The 26,890-nt window shown below is 44.2% G+C and overlaps 1 protein-coding gene across 1 annotated transcript in view; it reads right to left on the bottom strand.

Annotated features, from left to right (window-relative positions):
- Positions 1-244: 244 nt before the first annotated feature.
- The window catches only part of galnt9 (polypeptide N-acetylgalactosaminyltransferase 9), a 134,808-nt gene continuing 108,162 nt past the window's right edge, over positions 245-26,890 (bottom strand). Inside the window, exons 7-11 of the mRNA XM_075468387.1 lie at positions 22,868-23,053; positions 21,207-21,344; positions 18,278-18,373; positions 1,363-1,530; positions 245-1,206 (exon numbers count right to left, since the gene is read on the bottom strand). Of these exons, the coding sequence (XP_075324502.1) occupies positions 1,060-1,206; positions 1,363-1,530; positions 18,278-18,373; positions 21,207-21,344; positions 22,868-23,053 (735 nt within the window). The 3' untranslated portion in view covers positions 245-1,059. The remainder of the gene's footprint in view (positions 1,207-1,362; positions 1,531-18,277; positions 18,374-21,206; positions 21,345-22,867; positions 23,054-26,890) is intronic.

The raw sequence follows: 26,890 nt of genomic DNA, 5'->3' as shown, positions 1-26,890 counted from the left end.
AACTTTCTTTCTGAAGACCTGTTTTCCAGTTGGCTGGTTGGAACAATTACAGTGCACGGGGCCAGAAACCCGATGGAGGCTGGAGTTTTTCGTAAGAGCAGGCACATCAAAAGACGAGCAATTGTTCTGGCATTATTAGCAGCAGGCTCAACAATTGTGTGTTTTTATGTAACAGCGAGGGAACGAATGTTGACATCAGATCTGCGAGATTTGAAGATGAGAAAGAGAAAGACAGGAAGGCACCTCATAAAAATCATTTTAATATCCTAAACATTATCAGAGGACAGATATCAATTTTCCACTTTTTTACAATATATTACTATAATCAGACTGTTTTGTACATTGTTTCATAATTTATTTTCAAATATCTTTATACATGCGTGGGGCTGACATTCCCTGGTCAGGTGAAGCAGAAAATTAAGAAAGAAAAAAGGCACATGATTGCTCTTGTCCACATTGAGCAATACAGTCCAAAGAAAAGAAGAAACATGGTGATTTGAGTGAGTGTGGGGGAAATGCCTCAAATCCAGAGCATGGCGGGCCCCTTTAAAGCCTATTACTCATTTTGCCAGGGCAGCACATATTGCCCAAAGCTATTTCCTCAAGTCACCGTCAGAAAGAATAACTTTGATGTGGCCATTGTGAACAATTATCTCTTCTTATTTGCTTAAATCCACTCAGAAAAGAAAAGTCAATAGACACATATATCCACCCATACACCACTTTATCTCAAGTGATCTGAGACTTTTTTAGTGGAAACACTGAAGTGTTCTGTACATGTAGTTGAAAGTCAGAAATGTAGGTCATGTCAAACAGTGCAGCTCGCCTTAAGGTCCATTGTAAACGCGTTGCTCAGTGGAACAAATTAATTGATCATATTCTTCTTTAAGACTGAGTGTTGGCAAAGCTCTAAGGCTTGAGGGGAGCTCAGTGTGCTTTGCAGTCTGTTGTGAGTTACCACACACAAACATCCACCAATTCCTGCTCCTCTCTGAACTGCCCACAGTCTGAAAGCCAATTACAACTTGAAATGCTACCAAAACATCCTTTGAGGTTTCCTCAGTGCCTGAGATGCTTAATCCAGTTTCGTATCATCCACTTCTGACCGGAGCATCTCTGGACCACCAGACGAAGGCCAAAGTTGGCATCTTTAGACATCTCTACCTCCAGGCAACGACCTGTGTCTCTGTTGATGATCGGTCCATTCTGCAACAAACATCCATAAAAATAAGACTAAATTCAAACTGTATTGCTGAAGAAAAACATATTCTGATGTCGGTTATGGCATCCACTCTGTAATATTTTACCACTGTTATATGTTTAAAGATGATCAGCAAGATAGGACTGGAACATTCTTCTCACCTGTGTAAAGTCCCAAAGCCTTTGCGAAATCCTTGTCACAACGTCACATTTTTTCAGACTGGGAGTACGTCCTCTGCCATCATCAATGAGGCATTTTGTGTCAGGCAGGAAGGTGGTTGACCCCAAGGGTCCAAGCTGGAGAAGGCCTTCAGTTGAATAGCGGGCGAGCTGCAACAAAGTTAAAAAGTGTGTTACACTGCTACGCTCAGGCAATGCTGTAGGAAACATAGCTTCAGCACACAAACACTGCAACATTAGAAGAACTTCAGTGGAAACCAAATGTGGGAAATGTGCTTTAGTGGGCAAACAAGGCTCTGAAGCATGAGCTCAGAGAGCATGTGTTGCCAGAGTCTACTGCTTCTCAGTTCAATATTCATTTGACATACATCAAACCTGATGTTGTTGTCCATCCAACACTTTAAACCTTCAACACCCCTCCTTGCATCCACACACAACCCTAACTCACACCCTCCACCAGTTCATCACTCTTTGTCTCAGGTCCAATATGAACAATTTCAAGCTATTTTTTAATTCAATAATTGCCTCAAAATTTGGACTGTAATGGTTATCCCTCATGCAAGAACAAGGGAACATTGAGGACCCTTTATAATGAAGGGAACATCATCAGAATCAGAATCAGAATAACTTTATTAATCCCTTGCGAGAAATTCTTTTGTTGCAGTGCTCTCATTACAGGAAAAAGAAAAGATTAATAAGAATAAGAAAGGGAAAAAATATCGATATGTACAAAAATACAATAAACAGTATTTACAATGCTACTCAGTAGCTAATTATTATTTTTATTGCACATGACCGGGTTATTGCACATGGTTAAATAATGTCAGACACTGGAATTGTACAGTTTGATGGCCACAGGCAGGAATGACTTCCTGTGGCGTTCTGTGGTGCAGCGTGGTGCAATCAGTCTCTGGCTGAAGGTGCTTCTGTGGCTGACCAACACATTGTGAAGAGGATGTGCAGGATTGTCTGTGGGAGAATAATGTCATGACATTCTCTTGACATGTCAGAAATACATCGTGTGCCTTGTTGACTGGTTCATATGAATATGGGTAAAGGGTAGAATGCGTGTTTATGATTACAGCAGAAGCTCGGCGCCGCCGAGGAAGATTGTGGGCCGGATGACGCATGCGTGTTATGATTTAGACCAGTATAAAGTTGGTTCGCAAGATGAACCTGGCGGACATTTTGTACATTCTGTATGCATATTTGCTGTGACAGTTTGTTTAATAAACTCCCCAATGGACGGCTGACCGACGCGTGATTCGACTCATTTTCTCCACAACATGTCCAGCATGGATTTTATCCTGGACAGCATCCTTCTGTCTGACACTGCTGTCAGAGAGTCCAGCTCCTCTCCGACAACGTGGCTGGCTTTGCTGATAAGTTTCCTCAGTCTGTTGGCGTCCTTCACCTTCAGTCTGCTGCCCCAGCATGCAACAGTGTAGAGAATGGCGCTGGCAACCACAGACTCATAGAACACCCGCAGCATTGTCCGACAGATGTTGAAGGACCTAAGCCGCCTCAGAAAATAGAGACGGCTCTGGCCCTTCCTGTAGAGGGCGTTTGTGTTTTTAGTCCAGTCCAGTTTATGGTCCAAGTGCACCCCTAAGTATTTATAGTCCTCCACCATGTCCACATTGACCCCACAGATGGAGACAGGGGTCACTGGGGCCTTACTCCTTCTCAAATCCACCACCAGTTCCTTGGTCTTTGTCACATTGAGCTGCAGATGGTTCTGCTCACATCAAGTGACAAAATTGTCCACCACACCCCTGTACTCAGTCTCATCACCATTGCTGATGCATCCAACTACTGCAGAGTCGTCAGAAAACTTCTGAAGGTGGCAGGTCTCTGTGGAGTAGCTGAAGTCTGTGGTGTACAGGGTGAAGAGGAAGGGAGAGAGGACGGTCCCCTGCGGGGCCCCGGTGCTGCAGATCACCTTGTCTGACCCACAGTGCTGCAGGCGCACGTACTGTGGTCTGCCAGTCAGGTAATCCACAATCCAGGACACAATGGGGGCATCCACCTGCATCGCCGTCAGTTTCTCACCCAGTAGAGCCGGCCTGATGGTGTTGAATGCACTGGAGAAGTCAACGAATGTGACTCTCACAGTGCTCGCTGGCTTGTCCAGGTGAGCGTAGACACGGTTGAGCAGGTAGATGATGGCGTCCTCAACTCCTAGTCGGGGCTGGTATGCGAACTGGAGGGGGTCCAGAAGTGGTCTGACCATGGGCCGGAGCTGTTCCAGGATGAGTCTCTCCAGGGTCTTCATGATGTGTGACGTCAGTGCCACGGGTCTGTAGTCCTTATGGCCGCTGGGGCGCGGCACCTTCGGCACAGGAACGATGCACGACGTTTTCCACATCACGGGGACCCTGTGAAGACTCAGGCTCAGGCTGAAGATGTTGTGGAGGACTCCACATAGCTGGGGGGCACAGGCTTTGAGCACCCGGGGGCTCACACCATCCGGGCCTGCAGACTTGCCTGAGTGGAGTCTGCTCAGCTGTCTCCTGACATGATCAGGGGTGAAAGTCAGGCTACGGCTACACGAAAACGAAACGAGGTTTTTTTTTAAAACGGGTACGAAAATTCTTGCGACCACACGGAAACGCGCTGCTGTCCAGACGAGAACGGATGAAAACGATGAAACGATGCAGTACACACGCCGCTGTGTCACGCCACGCTGTGAGACAATAGAGAAGTGTTAAAATTGGCTCACAGCGTCAACGTGTGACTGACGCAAAAACGTTTTAGCTGTAACAATGGAAACGAAACGAGGCCGTTTTCAAACTTTCCCACTCTGGAACCCGTTTTCAAAAACTATCGTTTTGGGGTAGTGGGAACGCCGGCTCCGTGTGGCCGCGACAGCGAAACGATAAGAAAAAGTATCGTTTACAGTGAAAAACGTTTCCGTGTAGCCGCAGCCTCAGTGTAGAGGTGACAGGAGGGGGAGGGGTGGAGGTGTTATGCTGGAGAGTGCAGTCAGCCTGGGAGCCGGGGGAGGAGGTGTGAGGGGGGCCATCACAGGAAGATGAGGGGCTATGGGACGGGGGAGGGAGAGAGTGAGGGGTGGGTGCTGGCTGCAGGTGAGCAAGGTTCACAGAGTCGAATCTGTTGAAAAACAGATTCATCTCGTTGGCCATGTCCACACTGCCATCCACTCCTCTGTTGCTGGATGGTCTGAAGCCAGTGATGGTCTTCATTCCACTCCAAACCTCTCTCATGTTGTTCTGCTGGAGTTTCGACTCCAGCTTCCTCCTGTACTTATCCTTGGCCTCTCTAATCTTCACTCTCAGCTCCCTCTGGATCGTTCGCATGCCAAGAAAGTTAGAATTATTCCATTTGAGCTTCAGGTGATGCAATCCAAGGCCATCTCACTTACTGAACTTCTCCTTACAGTATAAATATGACATAGATTTCTTAGTTCACTATACAAGTAAAAGAGAATATGAAAGGTTTAGAAAAAGACAAAGAATAAAAAATAGTATTCGGTTGTATGAAAGATATCTATGAAAAAGTAAATGCCGGAAAGTCTTATTTCGATCCAGTTTTGAAAATTGAAATTAGAATAATTGAACTGATTAAACAATACAAGTCTCTGTGTCTTTTCTCCATGTTTATAGAATTCTTGCTCGTTAATGCTACATTATTTCCTCAGACTAAAACACCATCACATTAGATAAAGTAGAGATAGCATCTATTATTCATCGGTGCGATCCTTTCTTAAAACGAAGATGCCAAAGAGAAGCTCGAAGAACTGCTGCTCCGATACTGATCGAAAAAAGTCAGACAAAATAATAGCAATATTTTTACCCATGAAGCTTTAACAGTGTTTCATAACCCTGTCAACAAAGGCACCTACGAAGTTTTAAATGTATGCAGATCTATTTTTGCAATCAACATTGATAGTCTGTCTTCCAGCACTCAGCTTCAACATGTAAGAATATTCCCACCTCATACGGTATAATTTTGTCTAAATTGCAGATTACCGACAGATGAACCAAAACTACAGTAAGTGGCCTCAGTGCGGTTGTATTTGTCAGAGGAGAGAATGCAGGTACTTTTTGATCCAGTATTCTAACCTGAAGAGCCACTCAGAACAAACAGGAAAAAAATAATAGGCATTTTGTTTTTAGTTCTCAAGGTTTACTTGAGCAAATGGGCTGCTCACAATGGTGCAGATCAAATATCTTGTGTAAGGATAGATATTTACATAAACATATTTCAAACTCACTTTGATGCGCAACACAATTACATTTTCCACAAGGCGACAACCTAAAGGTCATAATTGGCAGTTTCATTAGGAATTCTTGATGTAATTTTGTATAGCTGTCTTGTGTCTCTCGAGGTTGAGTAGATTTACCAAGGTGTTAACTATGGTTGGGCAAAATGCAAACCCTATATATTCCACACTAATACCCGTTTACAGCTCAGTATGGCAAGTCTTTTATATGCCAATAGATTTAAAATGAGAACTTGACAAATAATTAACACAAGGAAATGATTGTGCCAAGTCAATTAACATTAGACGGTCCATTAACTTAATGCAGTTATAAAAGTTTTGCCGTCACTTTTTGGAGGTCAAACCAATCACAAGTTTCAAAGGCAACTCTTGTTTTCACAGTGACATTGTGAATACAAGATGGAGCGTTTGTGCACTGTATTTGGTAGTAACTTTTCTTTTACCTTCCACCAGAAACTTATGCAACGGAGCTTGGCATTGCCTCAGCGTTGAACTGAGCACATGTGATCAGAGCATATCAGCATGGGAATTTGAGTGAAATTCCTTCAGATGCATTCAAGTATAGAGATTTATGAGCTCCCTTACAGTCTCAGGGACATAGTAATAATAAGGTACCGCTCCTAAAATATTGTGAATGCTGAAATACTGGAAAAGGTAGGGATGGCCCGTTTGACACGGACGCTTCGACGCTTGTTTTATCTTGGTGAAGCAGAGTGGTTCGGCACAATGTTCCGGTTTGTGTACCAAATGGGGCTGATCACATGACTGATTACGTCCAAAGTGCCAAATGCATTATTTGCTCAAACCACGGTGCAGAGGTCTCTCATCGTTTGAACACTTGGGCGCGCTATTCTCTATAAAGATAAAATGAATCCCAAGCGAAGTTTCCCGACCAGTTCAATTCATTGCTCTTTTCCATGGCTTCTGGCAAGAAACGTTCTGTGGCTTGGGATCACTTCACCTTGGTTTCTCCTAATAAGGTAATACTATTGTACAATATTTACTATTGTGTGATGCAAGATGTTTGCCTGTTTTTGTTTTTCCAAGTATAAATATATGCTTTATTATTATTGTGGGTATGCATGCTAATATACTTCTCTTCTTAAAATAAGGGGGCAGCACATTTAAGAATCTAAGTTATGTAGGACAATACATTAATTTTGGACTTGTTTATTTAGCGCATATCACAAACAAAGCGCTTACGGCCACAGCTGTATCCCGTGTATCAAACGCCTCTCTGTCTGTGTTCTGACAGAAAGGTGTGTTTATTACGCAAAGTGTCTCTGAATTATTTAAAACAACTAAAGTGTACTTTTATTCTTAGCCATTGATGATGTCTTTAAATTGAAGTAGGTTTGTCCTTAACTTTAAAAAGTGATTGTTTATCTCTTTCTTTTCTGTCTGTTGAAGGTGCGGTGTTTGATTTGCCCACAAGAACTGGCATTTCATGACAACACATCCTCCATGATGGGACACCTCCGGTCCATCCATCATGTTGAAATCCCCTCGGACAACAAACCAAACCTTCAATCCTCCTTCTGCCGGTAATTATTTATTGTATAATGTGGATGGTGGGTGCCAACAGTCACATGACAGATAGCTCAGTGATTAGCTTAGTGGCCTTTGCATCCAAAGGTTATAAGTTCAATTCCAGCATTTTACAAGTTTGCCCTGCGTTTATTTTCTTGATATACTGAATTTTATTTTTGTAGTGTAAAGGAAGCAAAAACTTGATTCTGGGTTGGTGGATATGATTATAATGTATTCGCAACCATTTTCCATAGTGAAAGATAAAGGTTTCAAGGTACGGTGGCTAGTAGTTCTATAGCATTTATTACGGTGGCCGAGAAGGGCAAAACAAAATTACAAACTCTGAAACACTTTTACATTTTGGAAAACAAAATAACATTTCCCAAAACAAATTAACATTTCAGAAAACAAATTAACATTTCAGAAAACAAATTAACATTTCAGAAAACAAATTAACATTTCAGAAAACAAATTTACATTTCGCGAAACACTTTTACAAAGTCGACAATATTACGGAAAGGGAGGTTCCAAACCTCCAAGCTCCGAGGTTGACCCGGAAGTTATAACGGAAGCCTTCGATTTGAATTCATAGTGATCCAAGATGAAAACGCTGCTATATCGCTGTTCATATTGTTTTGGGAAATGTTATTTTGTTTTCCAAAATGTAAAAGTGTTTCAGAGTTTGTAATTTTGTTTTCTGAAATGTTAATTTGTTTTCTGAAATGTTAATTTGTTTTGGGAAATGTTATTTTGTTTTCCAAAATGTAAAAGTGTTTCAGAGTTTGTAATTTTGTTTTGCCCTTCTCGGCCACCGTAATTTAGAGTATCAATACATGTTTACCATACTTGATCAATAAGTTGTTTCCAAGGGCAAAGATATTTAAAGCTTTAAATGTAAACAGAAAAATGTTAAATGAATATGAAAACCTGTGAAGAAATACAAGCACAGGGTGGTGTGTTCATGCCTCCTTGCCCCAGTAATCAGTCCAACAGCAGCATTTCGGACAAATGGGTGCAGGGAGCCCTTGACAGATATCCGAATAGAGTGCGTTATAATGCCCAAGGCTAGATAAAAGTCAGCATACTTTTTGCTAGTCTGCTGCTGAAAGACGAGACCAAATTTGTAAAATTCTCTTAAACTCTAAACATGTTTAACTGCAACTTCGAAACTGAAGCTGGAATCTAATATTACTCCTTACAGACAGGTATTATTTAACAGACTAGTAACAGAGCTGTTGGATTTAAGGGGACCAAACAGAATTACCCCCAAGTAAGCGTGTTGAATTTAAGGATATTTTGGGCCATTCAGGATTCTTACAGAGAGAAACGTGTGAGATTTCCAAGAATACTTGGATCTGTGAGGGCGTCACTATGTCATGAGTGTAGGCGGCGGCAAGGGGAGGAGCTTTGGAGGAGCCAAAGGCAGACTAGAGGTAAAACTAGATTTATTCCAAAAACTGTAAAGCAAAAAGTGGCTGAGCCGGAACACCAAACAACAAAAACTGATAAAACAAAAACCGAAGAATAAACAGATCTGACTAGACACGAAGAACAAGAACTTGAACAGACCGAGTTGATATAAAGGGTAACGGTGAGGATCTGGAAAATGATGAGGAGGTTGATTGGTGAATAACTGCAGCTGAGGATTAGTGAGCATAGGTGAAAGGAGTGGAGCTGATAACTAGGCAGGAGGGGAACTGAGACTTGACAGAACACACAAAATACAGATTGTGAAACACTATGCGTCATCAGCATAAATATGTACATTGTGATCTTGAATAAGATGGCCAAGAGTCAACATAAACGGAGAAAAGAGAAGGGAGCCCAGGACTGACCCTTACGGAAAGAATACAACTCAGCAGAGCCATTGAGAAAGTACAATTATTCACAGTAATGGAAAACATTCTGTTGGAGAGATATTTGGGTAAAATAAGAGACCAAATCAGGTCTCTAAATAACATTAGAGATGTAAGAGAGATGACATTTAAGGTTGCACTTTTTCTAAAAGAACAAAAATTTGTGGCCAGCAGTATGCCATTAGTCACTCTGGTAATGTCTGTACAACACTGAAAAATCAATATTGTGTTAATAGTGATCTCAACTGATAAAGTCAAAACATTATTTAATGTGAATTGTTTTCTGTGCAAGTTTTAAGGTTCTTTACTTTTCATTTTGATAGAATGAATGTTTTCTGCTGAAAGGTGACTTTCCAAAGTGAATTATTACCACTCCCCTAAGTGGTTACTTTAACTCAACTGCGTACAACTGACACTGGGATCTTACAAAATACCCAAAACACATCTGCCTGCATTGGATCTGTTTCGACCTCACTCTGACCGTCACTACGGTCTTAAAAAAGGAATGATCACCTTCGTTCTGCCTATCACCGAAACCATATGTCAAAAACGTCACGCCCGTGACCTCCGGAAGCAGAACAACCTGCGTTTACAAATAGCAGGGATTGCTCCCGGTTCAGTCTCTCACCTTGATCGCCTCAAAACCGGACCAGGTAAGAAGCAGATATTTTTTGCATAGGCTACACAGTCACAGAATTCACTACCCGAGGGTAACAGGTGCCTTGTGTCCCTGTGAATTGGACTGTGCAGTTAAGCTAATATCACGTTGCCGTGAGCCTGCTTTAATTGCGTTCGCGCTCTGTTGCAGATCACCGTAGCGCTTCACTTGTTTTGTTATTTATTGTTTGTTATACGCTGCGTGCCCTATACCGCTGTTCGCAGCCGTGGGGTGCGCCTGTTAGTGTGCGCCTGCTAGGTGCGTTCGCGCACTGGTGCAGGCCGCCAGAGGAAGATTATTAAGTGAATTTTTTGTTGCTGTTGGTTACCACTAAGTGAGCCTTCTTAACGCGTTTGCATACGTACAGGCCACCCTAGCGCTACACTTGCATATATTTTGTATTGCTGGTAGCATATTGTTTTCTAAGGTAGTGTGTTGTTTAAGTTTCACATTACTCTACCGCTGTTGTAACTGGTTGTGTAAGCCAGTAGGTGAATGCGTGCACTGTTGTGGGTAAGCAAGTGCATTTGGGCATTTTTTGTTGTTTAAAAAAAAAACAAAAAAAAAAACACTCAGTTCTGCACCTGCATATTTGTTTGTTCTGTGTGTTACTTTGGCCACTGGAATTTTTCAGGTAAGTAGCCAGATAAGGTAAGGATTATTGTTATAAATAAATGAGTGTTGTTCAGGTAAGTACAGATTGGTGCTTACTGATTATTGTTTACTGTTTCAGTGGTGACATAAATAAATAAATTAATTAATTAATTAAGTGGTTTATCAAACAGCACCCTATAGCCGCTGTTCGCAGCCGTTGGGTTGAGTGTGTGCCGGTTAGGTGCGTTCGCGCGCTGTTGCCGGCCACCAGCTTTTTTCCTGCAACTCGCCATAATGGCCTCGCACCACTGCAGAGTCTGCATGGTTGCGATGAGCACCGCAGACGGGCACAGGGAGTGCCCTACTTGCCTTGGGGCCGCCCACGTGTTGGAGGACGTGGACAACCCCTGCAGTGCAGCAGTTGACCTGCTTAGGGGGGAACGACTTCGCCGTGCCAACCTGGTGTCTGGTCACATGCATGAAGGCAGGGCGGAAAGGCGACGCTCACCCCATCGGTCGGCCCGTAAACATGGGCATAAGCGTACGCGCAAATGCTCAAGGGACCGGCAGCGTGAGTCCCCCCATAGGTCTGACCAGGAAGGGGCCTCCAGAGCTGCGAAGCGCCCTGTTCCAGCTGAGGCAGCAGAGGGCGGCAGTGCGGGGTTAGCCCAAATCCTCTCAGCTCTTCAGGGGCTATCAAGGAGGATGGACAGGCTAGAAGGCCATCAAGGCCCGCCATCCCTACCGCCATCCCTACCGCCGGGCCAGGAGGGTCCCCCCTTACGCAGGCCTGAGAGCCATGGTGAGGAGGAGGACTGGGCCGATACAGACGTGCTGTCCCTCCACGCGTCACAGACCACTGACGCCACAGGTGGAGGCAGCCGTGGTGGTGAACTACACACTGGCTCTAGAGGTGAGCCCACAGTCGTGGGGGAGATACCGGTAAGCCATCTGCTGTCAAGGGTATTGCGTGCCTCTAAAATTCTAGGCCTTCAGCCCCCCACACCAGACCCAGCTCCTTATGGGGGTGTTTGGGAGGGTGTATCTCACGCTAGCCCCCCACCTTCTATTCCCGTGGCGGAGGACTACACCAAGATGCTGAGGACCGCTTGGGGTAAGACCTTGCAGCGGCCCCAGTTTAACCCAGGCTGCCGTCAGTTGGCAATGGCTGTATACCCTTCTGAAACAGGGCTGGGAGACATGCCACCAGTGGAGGCGTCAGTTGCCTCTTGGACGTCACTTGGGCCTGCGCGGGCATCCCCTAATCCACGTTGCCCGCGTAAGGAGTGTGCAAAGACAGACCGCCTGGTCAGTAGGTCTTTTAACGCTTCGGCACGAGCAGCCCGTATGGGAAATGCCCTTGCTATGACGCTGGCGGCTCTGCGTAAGACGCTAGACCCGGCAGACGGAGATGCCATGGCCCTGGTGGAGGCTGCGCTATCTGCTCACTCCCAGCTCACACGGGATGTAGGAGACTCGATGGCCTCGGCAGTGTTGTGCCGTCGTCAGGTGTGGCTTGCGCAAACCTGTCTGCCAGAGGCTATTAAAGCAGAGCTGATTAACCTCCCTGTGGCACCTGGGTGTGTTTTTCATCCAGGATCCCAGGAGGTGCTGGACCGTGCCGAACGTGCCGCAGCATCAAGGGAGGCTGTCCAACGGGTAGGCGTTAGAGCAGCTCCCGGCGTCTACAGAGCAGCAGTGGGTAGGTTCAGGCAACGGCAGCCCGGCCGGCCTCCTCAGGCTAGTATCGCTCAGGGCCAGCGCTTTCAGGCAGTTACCCAGGGGCCAGCCCCACATCCCCAGTTCAGGGGGAGGCGGGGATCAAAACCAAACAGGGGCAGAAACGCAGGCCGGGGCGGTGGCCCGGCGTAGCAGTCAGGGGCTGCCCGTCGGATGCCCTTCCCAGCTGTCTCGGATCTCCTGGGAGGGGATTGTGCCAGACCCTTGGGTCGTGACAATGGTTGCCCACGGGTACTGGCTACAATTTCGACGGCGGCCCACAGTTTTTTCAGGGGTCAGAATAACAGCTGTAAGAGACCCAATTTTAAAGTCCGTACTCGACAACGAGGTTCGAGAACTACTTTTAAAAGGGGCTATCTCGGAGGTACCACCCAGCGCACAGCGAGCTGGGTTTTATTCCAAATATTTTATTGTGCCCAAAAAGGACGGCGGTCATCGGCCTGTCCTCGACCTCAGGCCCCTAAATCAATACCTCAAGGTGCTGCCATTCAAAATGGTTCACACCGCAGTGGTAATACGATCAATCCAGCAGGGGGAGTGGTTTACGTCACTGGACCTGAAGGACGCATATTTTCATGTCCCAATCTGCCCAGAACACAGGCCATACCTCCGTTTCGCCTTTCGAGGCAGGGCGTTCCAGTTTCAGGTCCTTCCTTTCGGCCTCTCCCTGGCCCCAAGAGTTTTCAGTCGTGTGGTGTCCGCTGCACTAGCCCCCCTCCAGGCACAGGGTTTGAAGATACTACCGTACTTAGACGATTGGCTCGTTTGCGCCCATTCTCAAGAGCAAGTGGTGCGCGACACGGAGACACTGCTGGCCCACATCCAGTTCCTGGGCTTCGTGGTAAATTGGAAGAAATCCAATTTGCGGCCCCGCCAACAGGCAGAATTCCTGGGTATCCTCCTAGATTCAGCCCACATGAAAGCGTCTCTCACTGGCCGGAGAGTAGACAGCCTAATAGAGGCCCTGAAGTGCTTTCGGCTCGGCGGACTAGTTACCGCCCACAGAGTCCAAAGGTTGCTGGGCTTGATGGCTGCGGCAGCCGTCGTGGTTCCTCTTGGCCTGCTGAGGTCACGTCCCTTCCAATGCTGGTTCAATGCGTTCCGACTCCACCCGAGAGACGACAGGCAGGTCAGGCTGCGTGTTTCTCGGGCTTGCATTCGAGCCCTGCGTCCTTGGAGGAGCAGGGAGTTCCTGCTCAGTGGCGTCCCCCTGGGGGGTCATCCTCACAGGAGACAGGTCATCTCGACGGATGCATCCCTAACGGGCTGGGGGGCTGTCTGGGAAGGACGTTCAGTGTGGGGCATTTGGCAACCTCCATGGACGTCGGAACATATCAATGTTCTCGAACTGAAGGCCATTCACCTTGCGCTACAGCGGTTCCTGCCAACATTGCAGCACAGCCATGTTCTGGTGAGATCGGACAGCACCTCTGCGGTGTATCACGTCAACCACCAGGGGGGGACAAAGTCCCAGAAATGCCTCCAAGTGGCGGAGGAGCTCCTAACATGGGCATGGCCACGACTGGCGTCACTGAGGGCTGTGCACGTCCCGGGCGTGGAGAACGGCACGGCCGACATGCTCTCCAGGACTGGTCCACTCCCGGGAGAATGGAGACTGCACACAGATGTGGTCAACCAGATCTGGATGCGGTACAGGGTTGCGCAAGTGGACCTGTTTGCGTCAGCAGAAACGACCCACTGCCCGGAGTGGTACTCCCTCAGGGGGCAGGGGGGCAGTTTGGGCCTGGATGCTCTATCGAAAGAGTGGCCAATAGGCTTACTGTACGCTTTTCCTCCACTCCCTCTCATCCCTCAGGTTCTACAGAGGATCAAGGAGGGCCAACACACAGTCCTGCTGGTTGCCCCACGTTGGCCAGCGAGACCCTGGTTCTCGGACCTGCTCCAGTTACTGCAGGGTCAGCCATGGCGGTTGCCAAGCAGAGCAGATCTGCTGTCACAAGCAGACGGGAAGGTCTGGCATCCGAACCCAGCCGCCCTGCGCCTTTGGGTTTGGCCGTTGCAGAGCCGGTCGCTGATCGCTTAGGTGAGTCTGTACAGGAGACACTCAACAATGCCAGGGCCCCATCTACTCGAGCCAGTTATGCGCTCAGATGGGGAATTTTTTCTGACTGGTGCCGTAGTATGGATATTGAGCCAGCAGCAACTTGCCCTGTGCCTCATGTGTTACGCTTCTTGCAGTCCCAACTGGATCAAGGCAAGGCGGTTAGTACGGTGAAAGTCTATGCTTCAGCCATTTCCGCTTTCCACCAGGGGGCGAACAACGGGCCTCTCGGAAGGCATCCTTTGGTTGGCCAGTTCTTGAAAGGGGCGCACCGGTTACGTCCAGTTCGTACCCTACGGGCACCAGGCTGGGACCTTCCGATGGTTTTAACTTCACTCACGGAGGCTCCGTACGAGCCCATTTCGGATGCCGATCCACGCTCTTTGTCTCTCAAGACTGCTTTCCTTCTGGCTCTCTGCTCAGCAAGACGAGTCGGGGAACTGTGTGCCCTCTCTGTCAGTGACGACTGCCTCAGATGGAGGGAAGGCGGCACTGGTGTGTCACTGTGGCCAAATCCAGCCTTTTTACCAAAGGTTATTAACAGGCAGTCCATCAACCATGTTCTGGAGGTGGATCAGTTTCAGCCTGCCTCTGCCTCACAGGCAGAGCAGGAGAAGTTACTCACCTTGTGCCCAGTGAGATCCTTGAGGGCTTATCTGGCCCTTACACAGCCACTGAGGAGAGCACACTCCCAACTGTTTGTCTGCTATGGGGCAGCAAAAAGGGGGTTGCCTCTTTCAAAGCAAAGGCTGTCCCATTGGCTAGTAGAGGTTATTTCCCATGCCTATAAGGCACGGGGGATGCAAGCTCCTCCTGGTATAAGAGCTCATTCTACCAGAAGTATGGCAACGTCCTGGGCTGCCCTCAGGGGAGTACCAGCAGACGATATCTGTGCAGCGGCCTCATGGTCTACGCCATGCACTTTTACTAGGTTTTATAGGGTGGATGTAACTCGCCCAGCTTCGGTCGGCGACGCCGCCCTCATGTCCGTGACCGAGCGAGGTTTTAATAATTAGCTTTTATGTTCTTCGCGACCATTTTGGTATTTGTCATCCCTTTTTAAGACCGTAGTGACAGTCAGAGTGAGGTCGAAACAGATCGTAAGTTACGAATGTAACTACGGATCTGTGAGACCGAGGGATGACCGTCACTATCTTTTGTCGCTCAGAACAGCCTGAGGCGCTCAAGGTAGGAGACTGAACCGGGAGCAATCCCTGCTATTTGTTAACGCAGGTCGTTCTGCTTCCGGAGGTCACGGGCGTGACGTTTTTGACATATGGTTTCGGTGATAGGCAGAACGAAGGTGATCATTCCTTTTTTAAGACCGTAGTGACGGTCATCCCTCGGTCTCACAGATCCGTAGTTACATTCGTAACTTACGTTATGACTCAACATTTAGCTGTTCTATTAGATGATAAGACCTACACTCAGACCTTAACTACAGGAAAGTCCAGGGAAAAATTCACAATTTGCTTGAACAGACAATTGCTAAGCGTGCATAATGTTTAACAATTGTTCAAGCTTCATGCAGGCTCTTCCACAGGCTTTCATCGCGACGTACTACTGGACAAAGGTGAGCTGGGATCTAGATTTCTAAAGGGTGAGCTGGCTGAGGTTCTCATTGCTCAGGAGTAGAAAGATTTATTCTTGACAATTTTTTTTCGTAAGTAAATGGAACAAAAGCAAAAAGGAATACAAAATCACACTGTTACACAAATTGAATTTGGTCCACTCTCAGTAATGTCGGTCATCACTGTAATCTAATGTTACAAAGACGCAAAGTTCATCTCCATTTGTTTATATCCTCCAGGGATGCAGATAAAAAGGGCACACAGAACTGTCTAAAAAGGAGCCCAGTGAGCTGCTGGCATCCTTATAATACTCCGTCAAAAAACAGATAATGAACATGTCACTCACAAGCGAATGCAGTAGTTAGGAAAGTTGGGAACATAAAAGAAAAATAATGCATGAATTACATTTGCATGATTGTATCCAGGACTGGCTTTGATTTCACAAAAAAACAAGTAGAAATCACAACAATGGCCTCCTTCCCACAGTGCCATTTGCTCAGGTATCTGTTCAAGAGAAGGTTGTGCTTAGCAAATACATAAATTTTTCAGCAGCATCCCACTGTATACTCATAATTACATGTTCTGTCATCTCGGTGGATTTCAGTTTTTAGCCTGTCCTTCAGATCCTAACCATATTTAAAATGATCATGATGCATTTTGGGATTTAGTATAACCGTAACTGTCATGGAGCCTTCATTCTGCTCTTTCTTAATGTTAAAGAAAAGAAAAACAAATCACTAAGACTCCTTCTGTTAAACATACTGATTAACTTGGGCTCTACATTTTCAATGCTCCATGTCAATGTTCTTTCTGCTATCCAAGAAAAGAAGACATATTTATTAAACATTTATGCTGTACCTTTATTGATCATGTGAGCCCAACACTATATATCCCACTGCATTCTGCAATCTGTCATTTTATACTCTAATTTTAAATGCACATGTACTGTCTGCAGTCCAGATGTGCTTGTAAACTAAGGTTTTCAGACTTTAAAATAAGACATATCTGACATATCATCGATGTGCGTTTCAATCTCATTTCATACCCTACTATTTTGCTGGCATGCATTTGTTTGCTTCTCCTCCCCTGCATTTGTCAAGCAGGACAAACACTAGACCTATTTGCCTAAGGTTTCTGTTTGGCTCTAAATTAATTAATTCTGCCATGTGACAATGACCCAAAATATTCAGCAGAGATATCAAGAACCATGCTCAGCAAAAAGAAGAAAGAAATGCTCTGTAACAGATGGGCTTACACAGGTCTGCTTTCAATACTATGGTCTCTGTTTGGGACAATGTGAAGAGACAGGAGAAACACATACAGGCTCAATACACAGAGGAACTCTGAAAAAATCTAATCACCAAGTTCTCTGTTGGGATTAATAAAGAATTATTCAAAGTAGAATCAATTTCCATTGTTGATCACTGGGCACGGGCTCCGACAAATGCCTATTCGAAAAGTATCCTATTCTCTTACGAAACATAATTGTCTGGACTGAAAGCTTAGCCAGCTTCAAAGATATGTGTTGAGGTTTGTTGATATTGGGACTCTTGGGAAAATGTTTTTGAGAGGTACACCTATAAACCTTACAGATTTGTCTGTGCTTCTACATTCACGTAGAATCTAGACAGTAATTAAATATTAATAACTAATGACAATTGGTAGGACTATTGAGACTGGATATTTCTGCGGCCACCTCCAGGGCTGAAAAATAAAACCAGTGCAGAGGGGACATAACTGCATCTCCTTCAATAAAGCTTGGCTTTAGCTCCTATCAACTGGCATGGTGGGGCCTAAATTTCCCTCCCATGGTTTGATCTTGTTTTCAAGCCCTCACTTTTCCAAATAAGCCAGTTTGAAATTAGTTTAAGAAACTGGCCTTTACACACTCATGCAGAAAAGCTGACAATTGACACGGTGGCAATAAAAGCAAAAGGCATTGATCCATCAGCATTAAAAGGGAAATTTTCAGAAAAATGTCTTAAAAAATACTTTTGAGAATTTTCTGTGTATGTTGACAAAAGGTTAATACATCATTTAGCATCAATACTGTGCTTTTACAGGCTCCTCTCCTGTCCACTGGCAAACTTAACCACACACAATTTGGTGACCATTATGATTTCTACACAGTTCAGCGCAACTTCAACTTAAAAAATGAATTTTCATGGAAGTGTTTGTATTCCTTTAAGACTAATGAGCAAACTGATCTTAATTTTTGTTATATTTCCACCAGCATTTTTGTTAAAATTAGATCCACCTCCTTCATCAGTTAATAGCTCCAACAGATCTGTGTGGCAGTCTGTAGTTCTGTAAAAAAAAAAAGTACATATGCATACATTTTTCTCTTTCCGCCACTCTTTCTGTGGATTTTGATTAAACTTTTATGAAGAATAAAGAGGAGAGTTGTACTTTATCATCTTGAGGGGAGCTCTGCAGTGTTGTAATTCAAATTATAATTCTTAAATCTCACGCTGAGTATTCAAATTTGTTAATTGGGCAAAGGAAAAAATCTTAAAAGAATACAACTTTTCTAAGGGATATTTTGGCAGATGCATTGACTAAATCCATTGTGGACTTAATTGCTGCTTATTGAACAGCAGTCAACATGGACACACTAACAGCTGATAAGTTTGGTCTGACCTGGGAGGACATGCCGTGACAGGGATAGAGGATGGCTTTGTCGTCATCTTCTGAGCCCTGGTCCAGGCAGTAACCACTGGCCTTGCTGTTTCTCACCTGAAAGAAAAGGGTGCTGTGACTTTAAAGGTGCTGTACATTCAATTATGGCTCAATTGACTGAATATGTGAAAGACTCGCTTCGTTTAAACATTATGATTCGCTCTCACCACTCTGAACAGCTTCATCTCCAGAAGTAGGTCTTTGGCAAAAAAACTTTATTAAAACCACTTGAGCCATTTACCTCAGCACAGCAGGCGGAGTTAGCAGCTAGCTGGTAAATTTGTAGAGTTGTTCAGAACTTGTAAGGGTAAACATTTCCATCAGGAGAACTTACATCAGAGGCAAATGGAATTTGGGACAAACTAAAATCTATTAATATTGTTTTGTAGTAGCTGGATGTATAAATGTGTATGGCTTTTAATGCATTATTAGCTTGTTTCTGATGCCTAGCAAGTGTCCTAAATCTTTTATTGAAGGTTTCATTTTAGGTTGTTTTTCTAAGCAGAGAAAGAAAAATAGTGAAGAAGAGAAAGCAGATGGTTTCAACAAGGTTATAGGGGATGGCAGAATAGTAAACATTCATGAGAAAAGTGGTATTTGTAAGCAAGGACGCATTTTAATTTGACCGTTGGGTAGTTATTGTCAAATTATATTATATATTCACATTCCAAGGATGAACTATTCTTTAATGTTGCTTTGGATGAAAGAAGAAGCTCAAAAGCAGACCCGAAAAAATGTTGAAAATACAGTTTTTATACAATAAGAATGTTTGATGTGCATTTGTTCGGGACAATGGTCAAATGTAATTACACCATACTAAATTTAGATTGCAATATTTTTCAAGTTTTAGTTTACCACAAACATCAGAGATATTCGTCTCTTTTACATATTTATAAGTTGGTGGTGGCAAATCAATTACTTGTTCCTCATAACAGATTTCTCTTGCCCCTTGATTTTGGTAATATCTATTTTCCTCTGTACAAGTTGCACTACCTCCTGTTGATCCATTGTGGTTTGTTCACCTAATAGTTTTTCATATACTATTATATTTTAACAGTTTTTTTTTCATTAGCTAAAAGGGACCTTGGCCTTGATAGAATATCATCATGCAGTGACCAGTCAGTGTTCTGTTTCTACCTCTCCTCTAGGCCAGAGGATAGTGTGCATAGAGCATGAGCTTCAGTTCTGTGAGATTTGAATGCATATGGCTTCATTTCCAGGTTGTGACATATATCATGTGCTGTTGTCATGGATGGTTCCACTTGGCCGGTCTGGTCAGCATGGCTGAGCGAAGCGCTGATGCTCAGTGACAGATGAGTCTCACTTCTGCTGCAGTGGCTGTGTGGCAACACAAGGCAACCAATTCCCAGCTTGTCAACCAATCTGAAATAGTACTATGTAAGTGGATGCCACTCTGAGGAATCCATTAGCTGCATACCAGAGCCAAAACATACGGCAGGGGAAACACAGGGGGTGGAAATTTACACATCTTTTATGAATTTTGAGGTAAATTCTGATGTTGCTGACATGCAGGGCTTTCTAAATTTTCTTTTTTTTTTCCATTATTTAAATTGATATGAGGAAAAAATGGAGCATTTCAGCAAGTCTCCAAATAGTATCTGACTCACTCAAGAGTGTGCTCAGTTCCTCAACCGAGCACACTGCCTTGAGCCTGTTCTTCCTCCCCCACTGTGCTGAGTGTACAGTCAAGCCCAAAGCAATCAAGTTGGAATGGAAAACAAATAAGTGTTTAATTAAATCTCATTAAAAGGAAATTACATCTAATACTGTGTGGTGATGTTGCACTAGTATAGCAAAGTTATACATTTACCCCAGACCGGCTACAGTGAAGTCATTCTCTCTTCTTTCATGTGTAAAGTGTTTGATAGAGAGGGTCACAGTAGCCCCTTTCACACTGCCGAATAACCTGCGTTTAATCCGCGAATTTAGCGTGTCCGCTGTTGCGTTCACACTGCCGACCCGGGCTGCCCCGTCAACTCAACTCGCCTTTCGACCCGCGTTGGACCCTAGTCTTTTTGCCGAACCGAGTTTGGTGTGAATGCAATCGACGCGGGTCGGACGTGGGCGTGGCGTGACGTGAGGAGTTTAAAAGACAGAATGGACAGCTGATTCAGAACAACAGCGACAGGTAAGGACAAGTTTCACTCTGTTTTACATCAAGTTCGAGACATTTTTTAATATGGCCAACTGGGGAGACAAGGAGGTCCGCGAGCTCCTCAGCCTCCGAGCAGAGGACGTTATTTACCGCCACATTTCGGGGACTATAGTGCTCTTGTACTCTCCGCATATGTTCTTCGGCGGCATCCCACGTTGTAACCATCCACACCCCGTAAAATAACATCTCCATGAACTGCCTATACAATTGCAAAAACGAGTCCTCAAGGTGTTTTTAACCCTACCTCCGACGCATGGCTTGTGCCTACGTCATTGTACACGCCCAGCATTTTCTGTGTTTCGTGTGACGCTCTGCCACTAGGCAACGCCCCCTGAACTCGGCTTCAGGCGACACGGGTCACCAACACGCCAAGCGTTCACATTGCTCGACGCGGGTCGAAGGTGCAATTTGGACCCGCTAAGGTGGCGGGTCGCAGTGTGAAAGGGGCTAGTGATAGTCTCTGGCACTTTATCTGCACAAATCAGGCGCGATTAGATCTTTCCTTTCTTTAAAAGGCATGTTGTACAAATTAAAGATGATACATTTTTCAGGGAGATGTGACTTGTAAGCAAAAGGTTCAAATAACTCACCACTTCAAAAAATTTTCTCTATTTTTGCATTCATGATTTGGGAATCTGCTGTACCATCTCTAAAAGAATGATGGTGTCTAAATTAATGTGCAGTTTATTTCCTTTCATAAAGTACTTCTCTCACCTCGCCATATGTGATGGTGTTGTTGTAGATCCGCATTTCTGGGTAGACGTGTTCAAGGTACCAGCGAAAACTCCGACACTGCAGCCTTTTCCTTAAGGCCAAGCGCTCCGAGACATCCCCGAAATCAACCCCCGGATTCTGTCAACAAATGATACAAAACAAAGATGAGAGAAAAAAGAGAGAAAAGGACAGCAGGCACTTCACTTTCTGGAGTGCAAGCTTCTGCAGAAATAGAAGATGCAAGAGTGCTCAGGTGCTGAGAGGACGCAATTAGCATTTAGTTAAAAGATGGATAGATGCACCTGTCATGTGGGACCTTCATTGTTCCTTCATTAGACATGATCTGTGCTGAGCAAATTCTAATCAGCTGCTTAATTATGAGCCCTCACGGCCATGCCTACATTATGGAGGACGTTTCCCAGATTGATTGGGGAATGCCTAATAGCTGTGGTGCCTAAGGCCTTACTCTGATGCTCACACACACACACACACAAATATTTGTATGTGCATATACAGTGCACTAATGCACACAAATAAACTAATTCTGTATAGTCACAGATAATAGCCACTGCATGCAAATCAAAAGAATCTGTATAAGACAGTTTGTGTAGGTGTGTCTGTGTCTGTAGACCTTTGCATTTATTACCAGACACTGTTTCCAGGCAAAAAATCTTTTCCATCATCAGCTGTTTAACTTGAATCCTACATGTATCAAAAACTAATTCAAACCAGAATTCTCCACTTCTCTTGGTCCTATCACAAAGTAACACAAACAAATGCATTCAATTTTGGCGAGATGTTGTTTGGCATTTGGACTTGGGGCTGCCTACTGTGGAGAATCATAAAACCTCCCCCATCCAAAGTAATTGTGCTCTCAGCAGGCACTTTAGACAATAACAAGAATCTGTGAGTGTGTATGGGTGGGTTTAGAGGAAGATTAAGTCTTTACTGTACACAAAATAACTCTGCATCACAGGAAAGCTGGGATAATAACATGCCATGCCATTGCGTTTGTAATAACACTGAAGGAATGGCCATTTTCTCACCTTCCCCCACCTCATCATGACACCCCTGCTCCATGCTGCACACATGCAGCCACCTTTAGCCTGCTGGCACAGAGTTCTCTTATAACGGTCTTTTGGTCGGCAGCATATCAGAACTGTGTGTGACTACCACACTGGTTATTATTTTGTTGGGAACATCAGTGTGTTGTTTCTTCCAGCATCAAGAGGCCTTCGCTGATGTCCTTCATTGACAGTCATCTCATTCTGAGTGGCTAAGGAGGAAATTAGCATCCAATATTAAGCTATTTAATGATAAAAGCAGCTGTTTACTATTTTGCAACTCATCTCAAAAGACCCATGAAACTAATTAAGCTAAAGTGATGTGCATGAAAATTTTGATTAAACACGAGGCACATCTCCTTCGCGTGGTGTACCGCTCTCATCTGATTGGACTGAGATTCAAATGCTTTCTCGCTCTGCCTGTTGCCAGTGTGAAGGTCAAGTGGGATGAAATCTTAATTTTGAGTTTCTATTGACTAGTGTCTCTGGAGACATGGGCTGTAAGGGGCTGAATGAGAAAGTGAGATGTGAGGAGAGGGGGCAAAAGGAGCTCAAGGGATTGAGAGAGGGAGTGATCTAAGGAAGAGAAATTCTTACGTTCATGGGAATATTCCAGGCCATGTAGACGTGAGATTTGTATTCATCCATCCACACCTCGGCTGCCCGCAGGGCATTGCGCTTAGCATAATAATCTATGTCATTGTTGTAGGGTTTCTTGGTGCGCTCAATATGGGCCACTCTAGCACATGGCAGGACTTCCATGCTTCCTCCACACTGCCACACCTACACAGCAGAAAGAAGGAGAGTTAGTGTTTAAATCAAATGTGGCTTTGCGCTGCAGTTCAACGGTCTTTTTGAATAAAGATAAACCTATTGGAAATGCAAGTGGAGTCAAATCATCCTAGAAACATAAGAATGAATAGATAATTCTGGTTTGATGCAAAAAACTACGAACAAAGGGATCCACTGGTTTGTGGGTTATTGTTTTGAAGCCTCAATCTCCTCGTTAAACTGAAGAAAGGCCCACCCGAAAGCACGCCATTCTGTCTATTCCCTATTTTATGATACTTTTCTCTGATTTATTTTCTTTATATCATATCTCATGTTTCTTGCAATTTATCTAGTCAGTGAACTACTTCATAAATCTATTTGATAAATGTTAAAAAATTAGCAAAATAGCTGCCGGTAAGCCAATTGGTCAATGGTCAGCCATATCTGTGAAATTGTTTGACTTCATTGTGTAAAATTTTCAACAAACATTTACTACAAGTAAATACATTAATTTTTTTACTTTGTGAATACAGTGATGTAATCTCGCACAAAATTGTAGCCAGTGAGCAAATTTGATATTTTAAAGACTTACTAACACTGACTCAGTACAATACTTCCTTTTATATATATATATATATATCTATATATCTATATATAGATATATAGATATATATATATCTATATATATATATAAGATGGACAGAAAAGAGCTACAGCTAATACATATGAACACAAAACCGATCCAATCTGCACAAAGCAGAAAACCCCGATACCTTGAGTGCTGTGCCTTTAGCACAGGGAGTTATGTACAAAAACCAAGCACTAAATAAATGTCATCTTTAACAACATCAGTCAGTAAGTACTGACTGACTGCAGACTGAGAGACTTTGTGAACCTGACTACAGGAAATAGTCAGGCAGTCGCATGGGAATGAAAAAGTCATTTCTCAAAACATAGTAAAAAAAAGAAAGAAAGAAAAAAAACAACCATCAGCAAAAATAATGACTGCTTTTGTAAAAACAATCTGGATATCTGCAAATGTATGCCATGCTGTGGGAAGGTGGCCCAGCAGTCACATTCTGACATGAAACCAGGATGCCACAGCATATGGTAATATCTCTCCTACCGTACTGCCGCCGCCACCACCCACCGTCTCCTAATGATGATCACCACAATGTGTAACAGATGTTCCCATCTATTAGCTTTTTCCTGACCCCAAAATGATACCTACTTCATGGCATTTGGGGAGAGTACCGCTGGAGAACCCTTTTCTCAATTAAATGCAGAAAAAAAGGGAGATGCCTGTGTTACAATTTCTGTGATGATTTAAGGACCTGGAAGTAAATACAGCCTCTGGTCTAAGGCATTTCCACAATGGTCATGTTTGGAGCTTTCTTTCCTTCAAAAGGCTAAAACAGAACTACACAACTTTGTTCTGTTCACTGCCCCACATAACGACCCTGAAAAAACCCAGAAATAAGCAGATGTTGGCACTGTGAGATTCCCACTGTCTCCAATTAATCACTGAAACACTAACCAGGCACTTTTAGGTTTTATGAGGTCAAAAATTGTAAGAGTAAATTAACTGCATTTAGAGCATTTCTTGTCTCGTTGATCACTCAAAACACTTTCCCACAAAAAGTCAGATTCACCACTCACACACCCATTTTCAGCTTCTTAAACATCTGCCAAGTTAGGCAGTACATTTTGGCCAACTTCAACATGTGGACTAGGAAACCTGGGATCAAATCACTGACTTTATGATTGGTAGACATGGTGAGCTATGGATGTATCAGGTGACCAAGGCAAGGATAATCGTCCTAATCAGGGTTTAAAAACGGAATAGTTTATAATGACTGTGTGACTCACTGTGCAAATAAGGTTAATTACAATATTAATTTACAACCACTGGGCTACTCACTAGGATTAGGATCCCTCCAGTCTAACAGACTACCACCAGCCTCTCTCAGTATCAACATGCCACCTAAGCAGAAGCTGGAAGTGAAGCCTGAGGAGGAGTCTATTACGCTCACACAGGTAAATGAACTAATGCAACAGCAGAGAGAGATGTTTTTAGCTCTCCTGCAACAACAGCAAGAGAATTTTAAAGGCTTTGTTAAAATAATCTTGGACTCAACAAACACACGTCTGGATGATATTTCAAAGGAAGTTCAAGAAATTAAAGCCAGCATTCACTTCACACAGAAGGAGGTCGATGACATTAAAATGGGTAATATTAAACAGTCTGATCACTGTAAAGACATGCAATCTGAAATTTTTAAGATATGTGAGAGTCTGTTGCCTGTCACTGACAAGATGGATTATCTGGAGGGTCAGTCCAGAAGACTCAATTTAGTCATAGATGGAATTGAAGAAACACCGGGAGAAACATGGGCCGATTCAGAGGAAAAGGTCAAGAGAGTCTTCATGGAGAAACTACAACTGCAGGGGGTGATTGAGGTGGAGCGGGCCCACCGTGCAGGGAAACATGTGCCCAGGAGTGACAGACCCAGGCCGATTGTAGTTAAGTTTGTCAGAAAAGAAAAGACTTGATGCCTAAGTTGAAAGCTGCTCGAGAAAGAGGGGACATCGCTTTTCTGCGTCATGATAAGTTGATAATACATCCCTGCAGCAGCACCCCAAGACAGCAGAGAGATGTTTAATCCCAGCAGGTATGCGCTGGAGCTGATTTCAACCTCATTTGATTCACTTCTATTTTTTTATTGTTTGTTTTTCAGTTTTTGACATGATTGAATCTTTTAACCCATTCACTACAAATAATTATACTTATATGGAGTGCATTGATTCTCATGACCCTGATGTTAATTTTTTTTAACAGATTTAGCAGAGAGTCTAACTCAGTGGTTCTTAACCTGGGTTCGATCGAACCCTAGGGGTTCGGTGAGTCGGTCTCAGGGGTTCGGCAGAGCCTCCGCCGCGGAGGTCCGGACACACTTGAATTATCGTGTAAATTCGTGATGACACCATCACTGGCTGCAGATGATCATGCTACACTGCTTGGCCAATCAGCGTTGCGGGGAATTTAGTGCGCGCTCAGTAGTCAACGTGTGACTGTCGTTGTAGTACGTCGTGTGATTTCTTTAATATTTTATCCATACTAACTATGTCGGGCAAAAAAAGAAAGTAGTCGGACGAATATGTACAACATGGATTCTCATGTATCACGGAACGTGATGGGAGTGAGCGTCCTATCTGCATGATTTGCAACGCCAAGTTGAGCAACTCTAGTCTCGCACCGGCAAAACTAAAGGAACACTTCTTGAAGCTGCATGGAGACGGGGAATACAAGAACGCAACACTTGCTGAATTCAAAATGAAGAGAGCCAGATTCGATGAAAGGGCCACTCTGCCTGCTCTTGGATTTGTACCTGTTAACAAACCGATCCTCACAGCATCGTACGAAGTTGCTTAACTGATCGCAAAGCAGGGCAAGCCACACACCATTGGTGAAACACTCGTGAAACCAGCTGCGTTAAAGATGGCGAATCTGATACTCGGAACAGCGGCCGAAGGTAAATTATCCCAAATTCCTCTTTCAAATGACACCGTCAGCGACAGAATAGAAGACATGAGTAAAGACATCTTGGCTCAAGTAGTCGCGGATCTGATTTCAAGCCCGGCAAAATTCAGCCTTCAACTAGACGAGACCACAGACGTTTCTGATCTAAGCCAGCTTGCTGTTTTTGTGCGCTATGTGAAAGACGACATGATAAAAGAAGAGTTTTTATTTTGTAAGCCTCTTACAACAACAACGAAGGCAGCCGATGTGAAGAAGCTTGTGGATGACTTCTTCAGAGAAAACAATCTTTCATGGGATATGGTTTCTGC

Source organism: Odontesthes bonariensis, chromosome 6 (assembly GCF_027942865.1).
Source record: "Odontesthes bonariensis isolate fOdoBon6 chromosome 6, fOdoBon6.hap1, whole genome shotgun sequence".
Classification (NCBI taxonomy): domain Eukaryota; kingdom Metazoa; phylum Chordata; class Actinopteri; order Atheriniformes; family Atherinopsidae; genus Odontesthes; species Odontesthes bonariensis.
The sequence above is the reverse complement of the archived record's forward strand: the minus strand, read 5'-3'. Positions and strand labels throughout refer to the sequence as shown.